The 24,447-nt window shown below is 46.3% G+C and overlaps 1 protein-coding gene across 3 annotated transcripts in view; it reads right to left on the reverse strand.

The window, feature by feature from the left end:
• ITPR3 (inositol 1,4,5-trisphosphate receptor type 3) overlaps nt 1–24,447 on the reverse strand; it is a 665,728-nt gene that overhangs the window by 548,560 nt on the left and 92,721 nt on the right. For all 3 annotated transcript variants that reach the window (XM_066609086.1, XM_066609095.1, XM_066609083.1), the window contains exons 2-6: nt 17,443–17,513; nt 10,437–10,558; nt 8,712–8,798; nt 6,767–6,925; nt 5,436–5,534 (exon numbers count right to left, since the gene is read on the reverse strand). In XM_066609086.1, the coding sequence (XP_066465183.1) occupies nt 5,436–5,534; nt 6,767–6,925; nt 8,712–8,798; nt 10,437–10,558; nt 17,443–17,513 (538 nt within the window). The remainder of the gene's footprint in view (nt 1–5,435; nt 5,535–6,766; nt 6,926–8,711; nt 8,799–10,436; nt 10,559–17,442; nt 17,514–24,447) is intronic.

Raw genomic sequence — 24,447 nt, forward strand, 5'->3', positions numbered from 1 at the left:
AGTAACATTCCCGTTGCAGCAGTTTAGGGAGATAACAGTCTCTTTCACATTTCAGTAGTTGCAGTATAGACAAGGCCCCAGTTACATTTATGTAGCATAAGTGTAGGCCAACCCCACACACCTTGCTGTACCATGAGTGCAGGCAAAGCCCATAAAAATTACTAGAATTACACTGTAGGTGAGGGCCCAAAAAAATTGGTGTACCAACAGTACTAATGTACCTCAGAAAAATTGCCCATGCCCAACCAAGAGGGCAGGTGAAACCCATTAATCGCTTTGGTTAATGTGGCGTAATTTGTAACTAGGCCGGGAGGCAGCCCACTTAAAATAAAAATTGGTTCAGGTGCAAGTTTCAACGCTTTAATGAGAATTGAAACGTATAAACATTGTTTACAAAAGTAATATGACTTACGTGAGGTTTAAGGAGGAGGAGCAGGAGGAGGAGAATGAATATAATACACAGATTGATGAAGCTAAAAGGTCCCCGTTTTTGATGGTGATAGAGAACGATGCTTCCATCCGCGGGTGCAGCCTACGTATTGTTTAGGTACCGCTGCTGTCTGCTGGTGGAGAAGAGAAGTCTGGGGAAATCCAGGCTTTGTTCATCTTTATGAGTGTAAGCCTGTCGGCACTGTCAGTTGACAGGCGGGTACGCTTATCCGTGATGATTCCCCCAGCCGCACTAAACACCCTCTCTGACAAGACGCTAGCCGCAGGGCAAGCAAGCACCTCCAGGGCATACAGCGCGAGTTCAGGCCATGTGTCCAGCTTCGACACCCAGTAGTTGTAGGTGGCAGAGGCGTCACGGAGGACGGTCGTGCGATCGGCTACGTACTCCCTCACCATCCTTTTACAGTGCTCGCGACGACTCAGCCTTGACTGGGGAGCGGTGACACAGTCTTGCTGGGGAGCCATAAAGCTGGCAAAGGTCTTGGAGAGTGTTCCCCTGCCAGCGCTGTACATGCTGCCTGATCTCCGCACCTCCCCTGCTACCTGGCCCTCGGAACTGCGCCTTCTGCCACTAGCGCTGTCAGATGGGAATTTTACCATCAGTTTGTCCACCAGGGTCCTGTGGTATAGCATCATCCTCTAACCCCTTTCCTCTTCGGGTATGAGAGTGGAAAGGTTCTCCTTATACCGTGGGTCGAGCAGTGTGTACACCCAGTAATCCGCAGTGGCCAGAATGCGTCTAACGCGAGGGTCACGAGAAAGGCATCCTAACATGAATTCAGCCATGTGTGCCAGGGTACCTGTACGCAACACATGGCTGTCCTCACTAGGAAGATCACTTTCAGGATCCTCCTCCTCCTCCTCAGGCCATACACGCTGAAAGGATGACAGGCAAGCAGCATGGGTACCCTCAGCAGTGGGCCGGGCTGTCTCTTCCCCCTGCTCCTCCTCAGGCTCCCCCCTCCACCTCCTCCTCAACGCGCTGAGATATAGACATGAGGGTGCTCTGACTATCCAGCGACATACTGTCTTCCCCGCCTCCGTTTCCGAGTGCAAAGCGTCTGCCTTTATGCTTTGCAGGGAACTTCGCAAGAGGCATAGCAGAGGAATGGTGACGCTAATGATTGCAGCATCCCCGCTCACCATCTGGGTAGACTCCTCAAAGTTTCCAAGGACCTGGCAGATGTCTGCCAACCAGGCCCACTCTTCTGTAAAGAATTAAGGAGGCTGACTCCAACTACGCCGCCCATGTTGGAGTTGGTATTCCACTATAGCTCTACGCTGCTCATAGAGCCTGGCCAACATGTGGAGCGTAGAGTTCCACCGTGTGGGCACGTCGCACAGCAGTCGGTGCACTGGCAGATTAAACCGATGTTGCAGGGTCTGCAGGGTGGCAGCGTCCGTGTTGGACTTGCGGAAATGTGCGCTGACCCGGCGCACCTTTCCGAGGAGGTCTGACAAGTGTGGGTAGCTTTTCAGAAACCGCTGAACCACCAAATTAAGGACGTGGGCCAGGCATGGCACGTGCGTGAGGCTGCCAAGCTGCAGAGCCGCCACCAGGTTGCGGCCGTTGTCACACACGACCATGCCCGGTTGGAGGCTCAGCGGCGAAAGCCAGCGGTCGGTCTGCTCTGTCAGACTCTGCAGCAGTTCGTGGGCCGTGTGCCTCTTCTCTCCTAAGCTGAGTAGTTTCAGCACGGTCTGCTGACGCTTGCCCACCGCTGTGCTGCCACCCCGCGCGACACCGATTGCTGGCGACGTGCTGCTGCGGACACAGCTTGATTGCGAGACAGAGGTGGCGTAGGAGGAGGAGGAGGAGGAGGAGGGTGGTTTAGTGGAGGAAGCATACACCGCCGCAGATACCAGCACCGAGCTGGAGCCCCCAATTCTGGGGGTGGGTAGGACGTGAGCGATCCCAGCCTCCACTAAATTCACTCAATGTGCCATCAGGGAGATATAGTGGCCCTGCCCGCCTGTGCTTGTCCACTGGTCCGTTGTTAAGTGAACCTTGCCAGTAACCGCGTTGGTGAGGGCGCGTACAATGTTGCGGGAGACGTGGTCGTGCAGGGCTGGGACGGCACATCGAGAAAAGTAGTGGCGACTGGGAACCGAGTAGCCCGGGGCCGCCGCCATCATGTTTTTGAAAGCCTCCGTTTCCACAAGCCTATACGGCAGCATCTCCAGGCTAATCAATTTGGCTATGTGCACGTTTAACGCTTGAGCGTGCGGGTGCGTGGCAGCGTACTTGCGCTCAAACAGTTGCGCTAGCGACAGCTGGACGCTGCGCTGAGAGCCATTGCTGGATGGGGCCGAGGACAGCGGAGGCGAGGGTGTGGATGCAGGCCGGGAGACGGTCGTGCCTGTGTCCTGAGAGGGCGCTTGGATCTCAGTGGCAGGTTGGGGCACAGGGGGAGAGGCAGTGGTGCAAACCGGAGGCAGTGAACGGCCTTTGTCCCACCTTGTGGGGTGCTTGGCCATCATATGCCTGCGCATGCTGGTGGTGGTGAGGCTGGTGGTGGTGGCTCCCCGGCTGATCTTGGCGCGATAAACCTTGCACACCACAGTTCGTCGGTCGTCTGCACTCTCAATGAAAAACTGCCACACCTTTAAGCACCTCGGCCTCTGCAGGGTGGCATGGCGCGAGGGGGCGCTTTGGGAAACAGTTGGTGGATTATTCAGTCTGGCCCTGCCTCTACCCCTGGCCACCGCACTGCCTTATCCAACCTGCCCTGCTGCTGCACTTGCCTCCCCCTCTGAAGACCTGTCCTCAGTAGGCTTAGCAAACCAGGTGGGGTCAAACCAGGTCGGGTCAGTCACCTCATCGTCCAGCTGCTCTTCCTCTGAATCCTCTGTGCGCTCCTCCCTCGGACTTACTGCCCTTACTACTACCTCACTGATAGACAACTGTGTCTCATTGTCATCGTCCTCCTCACCCACTGAAAGCTCTTGAGACAGTTGCCGGAAATCCCCAATCTCCTCACTTGGATCCCGGGAACTTTCCAAAGGTTGGGCATCGGTCATGAGAAACTCATCAGGTGATAGAGGATCCATTTTTTCCCACTCAAGGCCTGGACCCGAGAACAGTTCCTGGGAGCCGGCCTGCTCTTCTGAATGTGTCATTTGCTGGGAGGGAGGAGGCTGGGAGAAGGGAGGAGCAGTAGCGAGAGGATTCAGGGATGAAGCAGTGGACGGCGTAGAAGACTGGGTGGTGACGGTGGATAGTTTGCTGGATGCACTTTCTGCCATCCATGACAGGACCTGTTCACACTGCTCAGTTTCTAATAAAGGTCTACCGCGTGGACCCATTAATTGTGAAATGAATCTGGGGACCCCAGAAACTTGCCTCTCTCCTAATCCCACAGCAGTCGGCTGTGATACACCTGGACCAGGAGCTCGGCCTGTGCCCACACCCTGACTTGGGCCTCCGCGTCCTTGCCCGCGTCCACGTCCTCTAGGCCTACCCCTACCCCTCAGCATGGTGTATTTCGAGTAGAGCAGAAACTGAACGCTGTAATTAAATGTGCCGCTTATTGGCCTGTGGTTGGAGGCGGACTTCGCTTACGAAACGCACAGCAGAGCCAGGAAACAATTATGCGCAAGCCTGTAGTGAGACCTAGGTGCGCATGACTGAGCTACTGGGATTCACAGCGAAGAACCAGTCAAGTGGCCAAAGGCCAGTGGTAGGCCTTCAGTATTTTGCTTCAATTTTTTAAAATGGTGAGGTGAAAAACCAGACAGACACCATATGCAGCGTATATATGTGTACTCTTACCCTCTGGCGGGATGACGGCGATCATGTAACGGACACAGCAGAGCCAGGAAACAATTATGCGCAAGCCTGCTGTAACGCTTAGCTGGGTAATAATGAGCGACTACTACCCCCAGCACACACGCAGTAAACTGAAGACGGTCACAGACAGCCCAAATATAGTATTTTTTTTCCAATTTTTGGGAAAAAGCCCACTGCCTATATAGCCTGTATATGGATTTCCCTGTTGGAGGATGACTGTGGTTATTGAAAGCACAGTGCAGCCAGAAAAAATTATGCGCAAGGCTGCAGTAACACCTAGCTGGGTAATAGTGAGCGACTACTACCCTTAGCAGACACGCAGTAAACTGAACACGGTCACAGGCAGCCCAAAGATTTTTTTTTCCAATTTTTTTGAAAAAGCCCACTGCCTATATAGCCAGTATATCTCTTTCCCTGTACCACTGTCCCTGCCTCACCAGTACTGCCCCTATACTCAGTAAAATGACTGCAGACTGAGGACGCTATGGTCTGCACGCCCGATATACTGTACAAAAAAAAAAAAATGTGCAAAACTGCTAAAAGCAGCCTCAACAGTACTGCACACGGTCAGATGTGGCCCTAAGAAGGACCGTTGGGGTTCTTGAAGACGAAGATAACAGCCTAACACTCTCCCTATAGCAGCTACAGCAGGACGGCACTTTCCCTAATGTCTCTCAGCGTGCATCTGTGGCGAGCCGCGGTCGGCCCCAGTTTATATACTCGGGTGTCACCTGATCTCCCCAGCCACTCACTGCAGGGGGGTGGGATAGGGCTGGAACTTCACAGGAGGAAGTTGTAATGCCTTCCCTGTATTTCTATTGGCCAGAAAACGGCGCAAACTTTTCTGGGAAGAAAATGGAAGTGACTCGAACACCGCATGGTGCTCGTCTCGAGTAACGAGCATCTCGAGTACCCTAATACTCGAATGAGCATCAAGCTCGGACGAGTACGCTCGCTCATCTCTAGTGATTATCGTTACATGTAAATGGGTCTTAAGACATAAACAAGACTGTGTAAATCTATATGGCTAGTCTATTAAAAGTACAAATCACTCTTAAATTACTGGACCAAAGTATGTACTTTAAAATCATTCGATAAACCGCAAGGAATAGCAAACAATCCTACACTTAATTTAGTAGACTGTATATTGTGTGCATGCCAAAACAGCTTAAAAACTCATATCTACTGTTCTTACCTCCTTGCAGCCTGGGTTGTCACTGAGCTCATAGTTACTGGCATGTAGAGGTTGACCAGCATTTACAGGGTTAAGATTCACCTTATCACCAACAACCACCTATAAAAGAGGTTTTATAGTTTCAAGCTAATTCATTGTACCTGTGTTGAATATTTAGTTATGTTTAAAAACTCTATTTAAGGGTGCCTAACCACTAGCAATATTTTTTTCTAGCAATGCGAGAGCGAGTGCCTTGCAGCGCACAGAAAACTCTGCGATATTGCTCATTGTTTTCAATTAACACAATTCATTGAGAACAATCACAGACAGCGCTCAGCTGTCATTCAATTTTTCAATCTCTGGCCTCCAGAACACAGAAGAAGACTGCTGTGTTGGAGAGAAGAGCCGGAAGTCTCTACTAGGAGAGTCATTTTTAAACTTTTTTTTTTTTTTACAGCTAGGGATGATTTTCAGGGAAGGGCTTATATTTCAAGCCCTTCATCGAAAATCATCGCTGTGAGGGTTGCCTGCAACCCACTGCCTTCAATTGGGCCGCAGCAGTGCAGACTCTATTGAAAGCAATTGCATAGTATCACAGACTTCTGCCACAGTTGAAGTAATCCTCTGCCATAGTTATCACAGCTGTGCCAGAAGTCTGCTAGCCCCATTGAAAACACTGAGCAATACCGCAGATTTTTTTCTCTGCGCTGCGAGGCTTGAGAGTAAAAATCGCAAATGGAGTGTGACACTATTGAAAATCATTGGTTTCATAATCATCGCTCTTGCATCGCAAGAAAAATATCACTAGTGGGTAGGCACCCTTAGGCTGCTTTCACATCGGCATCAGGTTTCAGTTTTTTGTTTTTTTTTAAACGGGAAAATAGCATTTCAGACACCCCTACTCTCCCCCCCCCCCCCCAAAAGGAAACCTAATGAAACGGAAGCAAAGTAAAGCCTTTTCATTTGTTCTCCGTTTTTTTTGAAACCCCATTAAAATAAATGGAGAAAAGAATAGCATTATATTTCACTTTCTCTCCTCCAAAAACAGAGCAAAGAGACGGAAACCCTGCCCAAGTAGAATTGGCTAGTGTCATGTCCAATCAGGAATTCATCTATCAAAAGGCAGGGTAGTCTTGTAGGCTCTTGCTAACAGTAGATTGTGAGACAGAAGAGCAGTGGAACACTAAATTTAAAATGCTTCACTAGAGAAGCAAAATATGAAGACAAAAGTATTTTACTCACATATGTTGAGATTTTGATGCAATTCATATTTAGAATCTGTCAGTATATTTTGTTATCAATTTTATTTTGCAGAATATTGAGACCCTTGTATGTTTTAGGGATTTCCTTACATTATCTCCATTACTGCGCAGTTTCCAAAAGGGTTGGATGAAAAGCCAGGACCCCTCATTTCCAGTTGCATCAAGTGTAACACGCATCGCATTTTTTTCCAGAAGTGCAGGAAGGCGTTTATTCACAGTCAGGTACTTGTTGCTCTTCATGTGAAGCAGCTATAATAAAGAACAATTGTGTAAGCAATCATCACTACACAGTGACAAACGGTAAACACAAGATATCTTTCATGTATAACCTGTACCAGAGGATCCTAGGGCACTACGTCATAGTCAAGCATGGCTTAAAGAGGTTGACCGGGACTTTGGGGATTTTATCTATTAATGGCCTGTCCTCAGGATAGGTCATAAAGAGATGATTTGCCAGGGTATGCCACTCAGGATTCCTATCAATCAGCTGATTGCTAAGGCTGGTTTTGCACGGCCGCGATTCTTGCTCCAGAATATAAATCCCACTCTTTTGAATAGGGTCCTACACATAAGCAATCTTTCCAATGAGGGAAATAAATCGCAACATGTCCTATCTTTAAGCGTGCCCACGCATCGCCCATTGTTTTCAAGCACAACAAAGGGAAACAAAGGGAAACACTCTGCATTCCTTCGCCACAGCTGTCAGCGAAATGATGCGTGATGTTTTTGGTACAAAATTGCATGTTGGGAAGCACGATATTGAGCAATGAGGCCAGCCCCTCACAGGCGAGAATTATTAATCTTGCACGAATATGAAACACATTTTTTTTGAATGGGGTCATACACTTTTTTTTTTTTTAACTGTGGTGCGGTGTGAAAAATAAAATTGCAGCACGACTTGTGCCCTCACATCACATCTCCCACTGGGGCCGGCGGCAACAATTCAATGCAAGGTTTCTCCACTGAAAACAAGTGATGCAAGATGTTTTTGGTACTAAAACACCTCGCATCCGCGGGGAAAATGCATGTTAGCGAGCGCAATATGGGGCAGTGATTCACACACTGGTCGGGTGAAATTAGCCTGATTCATGGTTTGATATCACACTTGTCCGTGTGAAATAAGTCTAACACCACTGTTCGAAAGGACAGCGCAGGAAGAAATGTGTCGTCTGCACTGCAGCAGTCTGGTTTGGTAGTGCAGGTGCATCTCCTATTGAGTTCAATTATCCTGGACAACCCTTAAATTCATATCAGATTGTCTCTTACAAGTACTGCTTGTGAGGTTTACTACAGTGTTCTTACAAAGCTCCCTCAAATTACAGACCACTAAACAGTTAAACTAAGACTGAAAGCTAATGTCGGGGAAAAGAAAACTCTTTCTAACAATATGTTCCCACAAAGGATACATTGTAAAACCTATTTTAGACAACAAACACACAGAATTGCATAGAAAAATTGGCTTTTACAAGGTTGCTCCTTTCAAAGAAGCTTACTTTTATGATGGTACTAAAAATCTGTTACAGAAAATTTTGTATAGATAAAAGGGGTGTATTTTGGAGAAGTTTCATTGTATAGCCGCCTGCAGACGGCCGGGTCGGATCCCCTGCGAGAATTCTCGCAGCGGGATCCGACCCGCACCCCTGCAGGGACCAGTGCGGGTCTCATCTGCTCCTGCAGCTCCGGCTCTGTGATGTGCCGGTGCCACCCAGCCGGCGCATGCGCAGAGCGGAACCGGCCCGGCACTACTGACATTTCTGTGCGGGCCTCTGTGAGACCCGCACAGAAATAGAATATGCCGCGATTTGTTTTCAGTGTGTGATTTCATGCGGACAAATCGCGTCCGTCTGCTTAGGATTGCGTTTTCTAATGCAATCCTATGGCAACTGCTACGGGCGGAAATTCTGCGGCAAATCCCACTGCGGAATTTCCGCACATGTGCAGGGGGCCTATGGGTGTCTGTTTGTCTACATATATAAGTTTTGTTATTCTGAAACAATTTACAGACCCCTCTAAAAAGAGATGGGACAGTACTTACCTGTATTACACTGCCATACTTCACCACCTCACCATGAACCTTCTTATTCTCAGTCTCATTTTGTTTTTGCTCCATTGTTGATGCATGCTACAAATAAGACAATGCAAATTGCTCACAATCTTAAAACTTGTTCACGTAATAATAGACATTTCTACAGACTAAAAAGTGTTTCAAACCTAAGGCCGGCTTCACATTTGCGAGAAAATCAAACAAGATTTGTGCATTGCGAGACGCATACATCTCACACAAATATGGACCCCATTATTTTGAATAGGGTCATACACATGAGCGATCTTTTCCTGCATGGCATCGCGATGCAATGCTATGCGGGAAACAAATCGCAGCATGTTCTATCTTGCTGTGTGCTCTCGCATTGCAGCGGCCATCATCTTCAATGGGTCCAGCATCAGCCACGGTTGAGGACTGCTTCTTCCCCACAGTGATGTGAGGCAGTTTTGCCATGAAAACTGCTCACATCCCTGGGGAATTCACATGGTGGGGAGCGCAATAAGTGTACGGGATTCACGGCTCCATATCGCTCTCGCTCGTGTGAAGTTAGCTTAAATCACAGGGAAGACAAAGATCGACCCATTTACAAAATGTAAAACATTTTATGTTTTATAGAAACAGGCATGTAAACATAAAAGTAATAAATCCTGCAAAGAAAAAAACTAACTGGTGTGACCACAAAAAAAATGATTTTCCGGGGAAAATAAGCAGGCATTACAGTAGTGAGGGCCAACTTATTAGCGCGGGCAGCCAATGACCATTTATGTGGCACCATATAAGAATGGCATGATGCACACTGATCAGCATATGATCATGAGAGCTCCGTGTCAAAACCAACCATAGCATGCTGGCTGCCATCAGATCTAGATCCCCATGCTTATTGTGTTTTCCTTCAAATTCAGCATTTTTCTCTTACACCCCAAAAAACTCAGCACATACAGTGTAAGTGTTCGTTACATTTATAGGGACCAAGAAACGTTGTAAATATAGAATATAATGTCTCATACTATAAATGTTCTCACTAGCATTATTCAGAATTTGTTTGTGCTAAGCAAAAATAACACATCACATATAAATCTAGCAATAGCTTTAAGGCCCAATGTTCATGGGCAAATTTAATTTGCGGAAGATCCCCAAATCAAGCTGACCATAAAGATGCATGGTCGTCCGCTAATTGATTAAAACATGCGGATTTGATTTGCAGACCTTTTGATCTGGAAAACAAATCACAGCATGCTCCATTTTTGTGCGGATCCAACATTGACTGTTTCCATTTAAGTCAATGGAAGCTGTCCGATCCGCGGCACACCCACAGCTGAAAATGCAGACGTGCCATGGATCTGCGGGAAAAGAGTAGATTTAAGAAAAAAAAACTGTACCACGCATGTCCGATGGCGAGCCGGGTGGACCATGCGCAGTACTGCAGACCCGGAAGTGGAGGGATCTGTGCAGATGCCGCTGCTAGGGAATGCAGGTAAGCAGGGCTCATTGGCTGCGGGCAGTGCTGGATTCAGTGCAGGACTCCCTGCACAGAATCCGCGCGTGCTGTGGACACGAGGCCTATGTGACCTACTTACACTATAAAATAGCAAAAATTGAAGAACACACATTTTTATAATCTTGCTTTATATTAGTTGGCTGAGCCAACAGATATAGCAAAATTTGTTTAGGTAATTGCCTCACGTCACGCTGCTTACTGTGTCATTTGCAGGTTACCTGAAGCTTCTGCAGAAGAAGGACATCGGAGATCTTTTCCTTCTCCTGTTTGGCCTGCTTAGCCTTCCAATATTGCTTCTGAGCAGAATATCTGTTCATAGGACAGACCTTAAACAGGCAGTCTACAGAAAAGAGAGATGAGGGAGCTAAATAGGTAGCACAACCAAAACCTATGACAAATAATGAACACACTGCAGGTAACATCAGTAACTATTTCCTTTAAGATATACTGTGTTTTTCAGACACACCTGACTATTGTACACACCCCGGAATTATACAGAAAATGGGAAAAAATATTTCATGCTAATTAAAACCTCCCTGCTGGTCAAATAACTTTTTTGGTCTGGGGTAGCGCTTCGATAAACTACAGCAGCCAATGTACCCTCATAACAGTGCCTACAGTCACAATCTCTGGGTGCAGCCACTGTACCTTTATACCCACCATGTTAATACCCTCAGAGCTTTAATTTTTTATGACCCTGCATTAACCACTTAGTGACCAAGCCTGTTTGCGCTTTAATGACCAGAACAAATTTTGGAAATCTGACATGTCACTTCAACATAGAATAGCTAAGTAAAGCTTTTGCATATCCAAGTAATTCTGACATTGTTTTTTCGACACTTATTGTACTTAATTTACATGGTAAAAACAGACAGAAGTTGTGGATATTTGTTAAAAGCGCCAAAATTAGAAACATTTTGAAAAGATTGTAATTTTTTTTTTACATTTTCAAACTGCAATATGTCAAATATGTGCAAACATACTGTGCAAATTTTTGATAAGATATATATTAGTTCATCTGTTTACTTTATTCTGGAAGCACATTTGAAAAACTTTTAACCACTTAGAAGACTTACAAATTTAACATTAATTATTAACATTTTGAGGAACATTTTGTTTTCCTATACCAAGCCAAGATTGCAAACACGCATACGTGTCAGAATGATAAATACCCAATTTTTAAAAATACACCCCTTAAGCCCAAAATAGGCCATGACCTTAAGGAGTTAAGGACGCAACGATTTTTGTCAAATTTTCATCTCCTTTTTTAAAAAGCCGTAACTTTTTAACTTTTTCGTCGACGCGGCTGTATAAGGGCTTGTTTTTTGCGTTGCGAACTGTAGTTTTTGATGGTGCCATTTTTAGGTACAAAGACTATATTGTAAAACTTTTATTATTTTTTTTATGATCGTAGGGATAGAAAACGCATAAATTCTGCCATAGATTTTTTTTTTTTTTTACAGCGTTAATCATGCAGCATAATGAATAAAGGATGGCAGCATCACGGTGAAATAGAAAATAAAGAACTCTTTATTCTCCCATGATGAATATGCGACGTTTCGGTCCAATATAGGGCCTTTTTCAAGGCCTTTGTCACACTCCCTCTGTGAACCCTTCCCATGCCGCGATCTACATGCGGGGAGGCGGGGGGGGGGGGGGGGCGCATCTGCGATGCACCCCCGCTGCTGCTGCGGGAGGCCAGCTGCGGGATAGCGCGAGATCTGTTATAATCTCACGCTATCCCTATGACGTAAAGGTATGTAATTTTGCAGGAAGTACCCTGCTCTCATGAAGTACCCTTACGTCATGGGGAGGGAAGGGGTTAATATATTCACTGAGGAATGTCATGGGTATTTTGACCCTACAGGGTTTTTTCAGTAGGTGCATTTTAGAGGAGAAAAAAGATATTTTTGCAAATACGTCATTTTAATCCCTTCTCGCCCCATGACGTAAGGGTACGTCATCGGTGCGGGGTACTTCCCGCAAAATGACGAGCCGGCTGTCAGTGATAGCCTGCGTCCCGCTGCGACAGCGGGGGGCATCAGAGTTGCACCAACCTGCCGTTAAATCTAAGTAGATCGCGGTAGGGAAAGGGTTCACAGAGGGAGCGCGCTCCCTCTGTGACTCCAGCCGGCTCTCGCGATAACATCGCGAGAGCCTGGCTGGTTGCTATGGCAACAGGATGCCAGATACCGGCATCCTGTATTGCCATAGACTAAGATCGCTGTAGTAAGCGATAAGGTATGACAGGAGATAAGTCCTGCCATGCCTTATTGTAGCGATCTGCAGTGCTGCAGTAAAAGTCCCTTATAGGGACATAGATGGTGTAAAAAAAAAAAAAAAAAGAAGAGAAAAATAAAGATCAAAAAATAAAAATGTAAAAAAAAAGTTAAACCTTTTTTATGCTTTTTCTTATATTAGCATAAAAAAGTTTTAAAAAAATCCAACATATTTGGTATCGACGCGGCCGTAACGACGCATACAATACATTAAACACACTTTTTACCCTGCACGGCAAAAAGCATTAAAAACCGCTAACACTGAGGCAAAATGCAAATTTTTAGCATTTTGGCATCCCAAAAAACGCAATAAAAGTGATAAAAAAATGTACCTCAAAATGGTACCAATAAGAACTACAGCTCGTCTTGCAAAAAATAAGCCCTCACAGAGCGCCGTACATGGAAAAATAAAAAAGTAACAGGACTTTGAATGCAGTGAGTTTAGAAAAAAATAATAATTTCAAAAAAAAGGGCTTTTATTGTGGAAAAGTGGAAAAACCTAAAAAAAAAAAAAACAATTTAGCGTTGTAACCGTACCGACCCGCAGAAAAAAATGTAGTGTGTCATTTATGCTGTATAATTAACGCACATGAAAACTACATTACTCTCAAAATCGTAGAATTCAACCCCCTGCTCAATGCAGGATTCACAAAATAATCCCAGACAGATGTCTTTTCCACCTTTGTTTGAAGACTTCCATTGAAGAAGAACTCCTCCCATGGTAACCTGTTCCACTCATTGATCACCTTCACTGTCAGAAAGTTTTTTCTAACATCTAATCTGCATCTCCTCCCTTTCAGTTTCATTCCATTGCTTCTAGTCATTGATTGTGCAAGTGAGAACAGAGCTAATCCCTCTGCACTGAGACAGCCCTTCAGATATTTGTAGACTACTATTAAGTCCCCTCTCAGCCTTCTTTTTTGCCAGCAACACATTCCCAGATCCTTTAAACGTTTCTCACAGAACATTATTTGTAGACCACTCACCATCCTGGTAGCTCTGAAATTGCTCCATTTTGTCAAGGTCTGCTTTAAATCTCGTGTGAGGATAATTACTTAATGTGATCTAGATTCTAGGGTTTTCATAATACATCCCAGAATTGTTTGCCTTTTTTGCTGTTGCATCACATTGTTGACTCATGTTCAGTCTGTGATCTATTACTATACAAAAGTCTTTCACATGTGTTGCTGCTTAGCCTAATTCCTCCCATTCTGTATGTGCTTTTTTCATTTTTCTTGGTCCTTGTTAAATACCGTTCTGTTAGTCGCCGCCCACTGTTCAAACTTTTCTGGATCTTTTTGAATACTTTCTCTTTCCTATTGTTAGCTATCCCTCATAGCTTTGTTTCGTTGGCAAATGTGATCAGTTTCCCCTCAAGTCCCTCCTCCAGATCATTTCTAAAAATGTTGAACCCACTTGACAAATTCTTCCAATTGCAAGTGCAGCCATTTATGACCACTCTTTGAGCAAGTTGTAAATCCACCTAACAGTTGCCTTCTCAATCCCATATTTAATCATTTTTTCAATTAGTATGGTATGAGATACCTTGTCAAATGCTTTACTAAAGTCAGGATATACTATATCTACTACATTTGCCTGATCAACCAAGTCTGCGATTCTGTCATAGAAGGAAATAAGATTCTGTCTGGCATGACTTGTTTGTTACAAAGCCATGCTGGCTCTAGTTAATTACTCCATTCTCATCCAAGTACTTGCATACATGCTGTTTAATAATTTGTTCAAAGATCTTTCCTGGTATAGAAGTCAGGCTCACAGGCCTGTAGTTTTCTGGATCCACCTTCTTCACTTTTTTGAAGATGGGGACAACATTTGCCCTTTTCGAATCTTCTGGGACTTTTGTTCTCTTCCTTTTGTATCCTAGGATGTAAATTATCTGGACCTAGATATTTGAATTCAGTTAAGTGTTCCCTCACCATCTCTCTATTTATAGATATCCTGCATTCTTTTATTCCCCTAATAGCACAGGTAAGATCAGCTGATGTTCCCTCTACTTTCTGAGAGAAAACAGATACAAAATAGGAATTTAAAAGATCAGCCTTCTCAACATCATTTTTAACCAATTCACCATTTTTATCCTGTAAACATCTTTGACTTTTCTTTTGCCTCTGTTGCAAGCCTCAATTCATTATTAGCTTTAGCTTTTCTGAGACTTGCCCTACGGTTTCTACAGACAGCATTACATTCTTCTTTAGATATTCCCCCTTCCTTCCATTTCATAAACATATTTTTCTTCCTGTTTAGTATGTTTTTAAGTTCTGTCTTCATCCATCCTGGTCTCTTTAAATGCTTCCCATTCTTCCTTCTTTTAGGGATTGCTAACAATTGTGCATTGAAAATCTCATTATGCAATACTTCCCAACCTTCTTGGACATTTCTGTCCTTAAGAATATCCAGCCATTGGACCCTTGCAACACTCTGAGTATATAAAAATCTTCCTTTCTGAAATCCAACCTTGAAGTCTGAGTTTTCTCAGGTCTTCCTTCCCTTGTTATCCAAAATTCAAGGAAGGCATGATCACTGCCTCCTAAGGTCCCAGCTACGCTTACTTCCTCAACCACTTTCTCACAGTTGCTTAGATAGCAGATCCCCTTGTTTTCTCTTTTACCTTTTGGGGAAAAAAAGTTGTCAGCAAGCGCGGATAAGAGTTTGTTGGACCCATTACTTTTGTCTGAGAGATTCCCAACAAATGTCTGAATAGTTAAAATCTCCCATGATCACGATGTGATGCGTTTTTTGAGAGTTTCTTTCGCTTTACAAGTCACTGGTCAGACCACAAATAGAATATTGTGTACAGTTTTGGCCATCAATATTCAAGAAGGATATATCCGCGCGTGAGCGGATACAAAGGCAGGCAACTAAAGTAATCAATGGAATGTGTGAACTACAATACCCAGAGAGTTTATCAAAATTGGGGTTATTTATTTTAGAAAAAAAGACGGCTGAGGGACAAACTAATAACTATGTACAAGGCCGTCTGCCCACGGCTGGGTCGGATTCTGCGCGCGGGATGCGACCAGGTGCCTGGCCGGCAACCCCAGCTTACCTCTCTGCTCTGTTCTAATTTTTGCTGTGGATGTGCCGCTTAGCACGCCACCGACACACATGTGCAGTACAGGTTATGTCGTCACTATTCGATGACGTGGATCCCACAACCTTTTTGCAATGGTGATTGCGGAAGGGTCGTGGGGCAGACTGCATCCATTGGAAGCCATCCACACGGAAGTCGCATAGAATCTCGCCATGCTGCGACTTCTTCTCCGCGAGCGGAATATTGCAATTGATTTCTGTTTGTGTAGAGGAAGTAGTGTTTTACCATAGCATGCTATGGGCAGCATTTGCTGCACAATCCGGACACGTGCTCTGGATTCTGCAATGCAAATCCACCCGTGTGCAGGCGGTCTAACTATATGAGGGGTCAATACAGAAATCTCTCCTAGCATCTATTTATGCTCAGGACTGTGACTGTAAGAAGGAGGCATCCTCTACATCTAGAGGAAGGAAGAGGATTCTTTACTGTAAGAGCAGTGAGACTATGAAACTCTCTGCCTAAGGTCTCCCGCACACTTGCGTTTGCGTTTTTTGTTAACGCGATTGTCAATGGGACTTTCTCATGTTAAAAACGCAATGCACCAAAAATGCAAGTGCATTGCGTTGTGTTTTTAACATTAGAAAGTCCCTTTGACAATCGCGTGAACAAAAAACGCAAACCGAAATTGCAAGTTTGTGCTTTGCGATTTTTGTGCAATGCGATTTTAACATTAGAAAGTCCCATTGACATTTGCATTAAAAAAAAACAGCGATATTGCAGCGTTAAAAAAACGCAAGTGGAAAGGCACCCTAAGGACATGGTGCTGACAAATTCGATAAGAGTTCAAGATGAGTTCGGAGGTCTTTCTATAGCAACACAATAATATGTTATAATCAGTAATAAATTAGGAAGGGTTGTTGATCCAGGGATTAATCTGATTGCCCAATTGGAGTTGGAAATTTTTTCCCTTAAATTGGGAATATTAGCTTCTCCCTCATTGGGGATTTTTTTTGCCTTCCCCTGAATCCATATGGGGAAGGGGGGGGAGGGAAAGGCTGAACTGGATGAACATATGTCTTTTCAGCTTTAAAGGGGTTGTCTCGCGAAAGCAAGTGGGGTTAAGTACTTCTGTATGGCCATATTAATGCACTTTGTAATATACATCGTGCATTAAATATGAGCCATACAGAAGTTATTCACTTACCTGCTCCGTTGCTGGCGTCCCGTCTCCATGGCTCCGTCTAATTTCGGTGTCTACTTGCTTTTTTAGACGCGCTTGCGCAGATGGGTCTTCTCCCTTCGGCTCCGCTCGGCAGCAGTGGCGTTTTGGCTCCGCCCCTTGTACGCGTCATCGCGTAGCTCCGCCCCCGTCACATGTGCCGATTCCAGCCAATCGCTCCAAACGCCGCTGCTGCCAAGCAGAGCCGAGGGGAGAAGACCCATCTGCGCAAGCGCGTCTAAAAAAGCAAGAAGACACCGAAATTAGACGGAGCCATGGAGACGGGGACGCCAGCAACGGAGCAGGTAAGTGAATAACTTCTGTATGGCTCATATTTAATGCACAATGTATATTACAAAGTGCATTAATATGGCCATACAGAAGTACTTAACCCCACTTGCTTTCGCGAGACAACCCCTTTAATGTTACTTCATAAACACACTGCTGGATCATTCAGGAAGTGGTCAGGGGCTCTTAGCAGCTAGATTTTCTACTTGCTATAAAGTGCATCTTATAATTTAAACAATGACGCAGGTAAGCCATACACATCAGTCATGTATGCTATGTTTTTTTACACAAAAAATGTTAAGATGACAAATTGCTCTTCAAATAGTTCTTGAGATAAAGGTGAATAAAATGGTTGCAATGCATATACACACACATCATGTCATCCTCACCTCTGAATTTTTTGGGGGGGTTATCCAGATCTCCTGCAGCAGGCTCCACCACACATCTATCATCAACCAAACTGTCAGGGAGAGAAGAAATGTAAATTAAACTCCACAGTTCACACAACAAAACAAACAAGTGAACACAGACCCAAAGTAACTTTAGACCTATTTATATATAAGATAACAGTGCCTTTACTGTGAATGGAGGTAGGAAGACTCGAACGATCCCCGGCCGCTGAGCCTGCATTCACTCAGCGATGATCGTTCCTGTATAAATGCACAGAGATGATCATTGCTGGGCTGACCTTTTTGGGCATATGCACCCGAAAGGTTGTCCCATGTAAAAGGACCCTTTGTCCTGTAACATTACTTAACTTATTTTTCATGTCTGTTTGAGGCCACTTTTGCACAGTGGACATTTGGTCAATATTTTGCACCTGTATAATTTATTAGATTTATTTATAAGATAATTACTAGAGATGAGCGAGCACACTCTTCCGAGCTTGATGCTAGTTCGAATATTAGGGTACTCAAGACGCTTGTTACTCGACACGAACACCACGCGGTACTCGAGTCAATTGCATTTTCTTCCCCGCATGTTTAGCGCCATTTTGTAGGCAATAAACATGCGGGGAAGGCATCACTTCCTGCTGTGACGTGCCAGCCCTCTCCCCCCCCCCCCACAGTAGTGAGTGGCTGCGCCGATCAGGTGACTACCAAGTACTTAAACTGGTCCCGCCCGCGGCTCGCCTCAAACGCATGCTGGCAGAGGTTAGTGCTGCTGCTGATATAGGGACAGTGTTAGAGTAGGATCCTGTAGTTAAGAACCCCAATGGTCCTTCTTAGGGCTTCTCCTCATTGTGTGCATTACTGTTGTGGCTAGCTGGGAGCAGTGGTGTAACAATTTTTTTTTAAGCAACCCAGGCTGTGCAGGCCATTTCAACTATAGCATTCTCAGTCTGCAGTGTATTACGCAGAGTTTAGGGACAGAGCTGCCTATATAGGGAAAGTTTTACAGGACTCCTGATCCTCTGTGCAAAAACCCCAACGGTCCTTCTTAGGGCTACATCTCACCGTGTGCATTATAGTTGTGGCTGGCTGGGAGAAGTAGTGCACCAACTTTTGTATTACACATCTAGGCCTGTTCCCAGCCTTGCAGTTATAGCGTTCTCAGCCTGCAGTGCCGTACAACCAGCTCTCACCGTGAAACTGCACTATAACATTTCCTAGCCTACTGCAAAGTAGTTCAGTTATACCGTTCTGTGTGTGCTGTGCATAACGCAGAGTTTAGGAACACAGCTACTTCTTAAGGGAAAGTTTTACAGGACTCCTGATCCTCCGTACAAGAATCCCAAGGGACCTTCTTAGGGCTACATCTCACCGTGTGCTTTACAGTTGTGGCTGGCTGGGAGCAGTAGTGCATCAATTTTTGTAGTACACGTCTAGGCCTGTTCCCAGCCTTGCAGTTATAGCGTTCTCAGCCTGCAGTGCATAACGCAGAGTTTAGGGACAGAACTGCTTCCATAGGGAAAGTTATACAGTCTTGATCCTCCATACAAGAACCCCAACGCTCCTTCTTAGGGCTATATCTCAGTGTGCTTTACAGTTGTGGCTGGCTGGGAGCAGTAATGCACCAACTTCTGAATTACGCATCTAGGCCTGTTCCTAGCCTTTCAGTAATAGCGTTCTCAGCCTGCAGTGCCGTAGAACCAGCTCTCACCGTGAAACTGCACTCTAACATTTCCTAGCCTACTGCAAACTAGTTCTGTCATACCTTTCTGTATCTGCAGTGCATTAGACAGAGGTCTCACTGCTAAAAAATACTGTAATATTTCCTGGGCCACTGCAAAGTATTTCAGCTTTGCCGCTGTGCAGAGCGTCTCACAATACCCTTTCCTTGGTGGGGTTGAGATAGCCGCAGTTACCAGCACTATCCACTGGCTTTGGAGTCTTCTCCTACTCCATATACAGCCAGGTAAATTACCCATATGTATTAGCGCAAGACAGTGGGTTAATTTTTTCAAGTCACAGCATAGAGTCTCCGTTATCTACAAGTCTCTGTGTGCGGTGAATTAGCCACAGTTGTCATTGCTGTACAGTGGGGTAATTTATTTGGGCCCTGCTCTATTCTTAGTCCATCATGACGAGGAGTAGGGGTAAGGGTCGAGAACGCGGATGCAGGCGTCCAAGTGAGTGTGTGGGCACAGGCAGAGTTCCTGGACGTGGTGAATCACAGCCGGCTGCTGCAGGATTAGGAGAGGAGCAAGTTTCTGGGCTCCCCAGCTTCACATTACAATTTACGGGTCCACGTGGTAGACCTTTATTACAAACAGAGCAGTGCGAGTAGTTTCTGTCGTGGATGGCAGAAAACGTGTCCAGCAATGTATCGACCACCCAGTCTTATACGCAGTCCACTACTCCTGGCCTAAGGATTTCAACTCTGAATCCTCTGGCTGCTCCTCCTTCCTCCTAGCCTCCTCACTCCATGAAAATGACATTCTGAGCAGGCAGACTCCCAGGAACTGTTCTCGGGTCCCTGCCATGGGTGGGAAAAATCTGTTCCTCTCTCACCTGAGGAGTTTGTCGTGACCGATGACCAACCTTTGGAAAGTTCCTGGAGTCCGGAGGATGAGGCTAGGGACTTCCGGCAACTGTCTCAAGAGCTTTTTGTGGATGAGGATGATGAGACACAGTTGTCTGTCAGTGAGGTAGTAGTAAGGGCAGTAAGTCCGAGGGAGGAGCGCACAGAGGATACGGAGGAAGGGCAGCTGGACGATAAGGTGACTGACCCCACCTGGTTTGCTAAGCCTATTGAGGACAGGGCTTTAGAGTGGGGGGGGGGGGGGCAAGTGCAGCAGCAGGACAGGTTGGAAGAGGCAGTGGAGTGGCCAGGGGTAGAGGCAGGGCCAGAGCGAAAAATCCCCCAACTGTTTCCCAGAGCACCCCCTCGCGGCAAGCCTCCATGCAGAGGGCTAGGTATTCAAAGGTGTGGATGTTTTTTAGTGAGAGCGCGGACGACCGACGAACAGTGTTGTGCAACCTGTGTCGCACCAAGATCAGCTGGGGAGCCACCACTACCAGCCACACCACCACCAGCATTCGCAGGCATATGATGGCCAAGCACCCCACAAGGTGGGACGAAGGCCATTCACCGCCTCCGGGTCACACCACTGCCTCTTCCCCTGTGCCCCAACCTGCCACACAGATCCAATCCTGCTCCCAGGACACAGGCACGAGCGCCTCCCGGCCTGCACCCACACCCTCACCTCTACCGTCCCCCACTCCATCCTGCAATGTATCTCAGCACAGCGTTCAGCTGTCGCTAACACAAGCGTTGGAACGAAAGCGGAAATACGCTGCCACTCACCCGCATGCACAAGCTTTAAACGTGCACACTGCTAATTTAATCAGCCTGGAGAAGCTTTCAAAAACATGATGGCGGCGGTGGTCCCGTGCTACTCTGTCCCTAGTCGCCACTATTTTTCCCGATGCGCTGTCCCAGCCCTACACCAGCACATCTCCCACAACATAAATCGTGCCCTCACCAATGTGGTTACTGGGAAGGTCCACTTAACCATGGACACGTGAACAAGTACTGGCAGGGCCACTATATCTTCCTGACGGCACATTGGGTGAACTTGGTGGAGGCTGGGGCCAAGTCAGAGCCTGGGACCACTCACGTCCTACCCACACCCAGAATAGCGGGTCCTACTTCGGTGCTGGTATCTGTGGCGTTTTATGCCACCTCCTCCTTCTCCGCCACTTCTACCTCTCAATTAAGAAGTGTGAGCACGTCACCAGCAGTCAGTAGCGTGCGGCGTGGCAGCACTGCGGTGGGCAAGCGTCAGCAAGCTGTGCTGACACTAATCAGCTTAGGTGACAAGAGACACACGGCCCACGAGCTGTTGCAGGGTCTGACAGAGCAAACCGACCTCTGGCTTTCGCCGCTGAGCCTCCAACCGGGCATGTGTGACAACAGCCGTAACCTGGTGGCGGCTCTACAGCTCGGCAGCCTCACACACGTGCCGTGCCTGGCCCAAGTCTTCAATCTGGTGGTTCAGCGGTTTCTGAAAAACTATCCCCACTTGTCTGACCTGCTCGGCAAGGTGCGCCGTGTCTGTGCACATTTCCGCAAGTCAACCACGGACGTTGCCACCCTGAGGACCCTGCAACGATGGTTTCAGCTGCCAGAGCACCGACTGCTGTGCTACGTGCCCACACACTGGAATTCTACGCTGCACAAGTTGGCCAGGCTGTACGAGCAGTGTAGAGCAATAGTGGAATACCAGCTGCAACATGGGCGCCGTAGTGGGAGTCAGCCTCCGCAATTCTTTACTGAGAAGTGGGCATGGATGGCAAATATCTGCCAGGTCCTCTGAAACTGAGGAGTCTACTCAGATGGTGAGCGGCCATCATTAGCATTATCATCCCGCTGCTTTGCCTGCTGAGACGTTTGCTGCAAAGCATAAAGGCCGATGCTTTGTGGTTGGAACAGGAGACGGGGGATCACAGTATGTCGCTTGATAGGCAGACCACCCTCATGTCTATATCTCAGCGCGTTGAGGAGGAGGAGGAGGGGGAAGAGACAGCTGGCCACACTGCAGAGGGTACCCATGCTGCTTGCCTCTCATCTGTTCAGCGTGTATTGGCTGAAGAGGAGGAGGAGGAGGAAGAGGAGGATCCTGAAAGCCATCTTCCTAGTGAGGACGGCGATGTGTTGCGTACTGGGACTCCGGCACACATGGCTGACTTCATGTTATGCTGCCTTTCCCATGCCCCTCGCGCTAGACGCATTCTGGCCAACACGGATTACTGGGTGTACACCCTTCTAGACCCACAGTATTAGGAGAACCTTTCCACTCTCATTCCCGAAGAGGAAAGAGGTACGAGAGTGATGCAATACCACACGGCTCTGGTGGAAAAAGTTATGCTAAAGTTCCCATCTGACAGCGCTAGTGCAGAAGACACAGTTCAGAGGGCCAACTAGCAGGGGAGGTGCGGGGATCAGGCAGCATGTCCAGCACAGGCAGGGGAACACTCTCCAAGGCCTTTGCCAGCTTTATGGCTCCCCAGCAAGACTGTGTCACCACTCCCCAGTCAAGGCTGAGTCGGCGGGAGCACTGTAAAAAGATGGTGAGGGAGTACGTAGCCGATCGTACCACCGTCCTCCGTGATGCCTCTGCTCCATACAACTATTGGGTGTCAAAGCTGGACATGTGGCACGAACTTGCGCTGTACGCCCTGGAGGTGCTGGCCTGCCCTGCCGCTAGCGTCTTGTCAGAGAGGGTGTTTAGTGCAGCTGGGGGACTCATCACAGATAAGCATACCCGTCTGTCAACTGACAGCGCCGACATGCTTACCCTCATAAAGATGAATAAAGGCTGGATTTCCCCAGACTTCTCTTCTCCACCGGTGAGAGTCAGCGGATCCTAAAGAATCATTTTGTTGCAACAGGAGAAAAATGCATCTATTACCCCAAAAAAGGGGAGAATTAGCTTTGTGTATCCCTCTCGGATATTATTACTCCTCCTCCTCCTAAAACAGCATGTCATCACGCTGAACTGCCAATCTCTAAAAGGCCCAAAATGCTGTTTAAAACCTTTAAAAGTTATCAGTTTTTAAGGTTTTAAAAGTTAAACTTAAACCAATTTTTGCGCAGGGCTGCCTCCAGGCTCTGTTACAAATTAACCAATAATGAGCTGTATCTTCAAAAAATGTTTGTGGGTTTCACCTGCCCTTGCGGTTGAGCAATTTTCCACTTGTACTGTTGGTACACCAATTTTTCAGGCCATTGCCAATACTGTTAGCAAACTAATTTTTTTCAGGCTTCGCCTATACTCTTGGTAAACACATTTTTACAGGTGTTCGCCTATACTCCTGGTACACCAATGTTACTGGGGTTCGCCAATACTTTTGCTACAGAAATGTTACAGGGGTTCGCCTATATTTTTGCTACAGAAATGTTACTGAGGTCCACCTATACTCTTGCTACAGAAATGTTACTGGGGTCCTCCTATACAATTTCTACTGAATGGTTTGAGGGGTTTGCCTATACTCTTGCTACAGAAATGTTACAGCTATATTGGACTTAATATTAACCAGCAGACCTGACAGAATAACAGGGGTGCAGGTCGAGGACACCTGGGAAATATTGACCATAACATAATACATTTCCACTTGTCTTTGAAAGGGAAGTTTTAATCAGAGAGCTACGAAAATACCTAACTTTAGGAAGGCAAAGTTCGATCACCTTATTTAAGGTAAAGTCCTCTACTGCAAGCACCGAGTCATGACTGACTTCTAGGGTGACATCACATCCTGACGTTTTTTTGGCGGACTATCTTTGCGGGGTAGTGGTTTCCCCAGTCATCTTTCCACGATCGCCTTCCACGTGTATGATACACGGGTATTGAAATGCATGGACTTTTGCCAGTTTGCCCACACTTGCAGACAGGAATTGCATATATCATGAGTGGAAGAAAAATCACAGCATGCTATTTTATTACGAATTCCCCGTGTATGGGCTCTATGGGTGCGTTCGATCTGCAGTGCATACGCAATTAACATTGAGTATGGACACAGATTTGTATGCACGTTACTAAGAGACTAGACACAATTGGAATAAAGAAAGCAGGAATTTGTGGGCAGATGATGCAGCAAAGAGTCTGGAGAGCAGCACACCCATCCAGACTGCTGTCTGCAACCTCCGCTTGTACTCCTGGGCTCTTCCTCCACAAGAATTATTATTATTTTTTTTTTTTAAATGGTTTACACTATTTTCCGAAAAAAGTAGTATAAAATGTCATCTGAGCGATAAAGGGGTGTTTCCCAGGGGTAAGGCAACTTTCTGATATTGTTCTCTGCTTGCTTTCTTTCTTCCACATGGATGATACGCTGTCCATACGCATGCACACGTGACCATATGCAATTCGTTTCCGTGATCATTCACAGTTCTTCTGCTGTGGATATCCGCTAAAAATAGCCTATGTAAATTAATGCATTGCAATCCAA

This window comes from Eleutherodactylus coqui, chromosome 1 (assembly GCF_035609145.1).
Source record: "Eleutherodactylus coqui strain aEleCoq1 chromosome 1, aEleCoq1.hap1, whole genome shotgun sequence".
Classification (NCBI taxonomy): domain Eukaryota; kingdom Metazoa; phylum Chordata; class Amphibia; order Anura; family Eleutherodactylidae; genus Eleutherodactylus; species Eleutherodactylus coqui.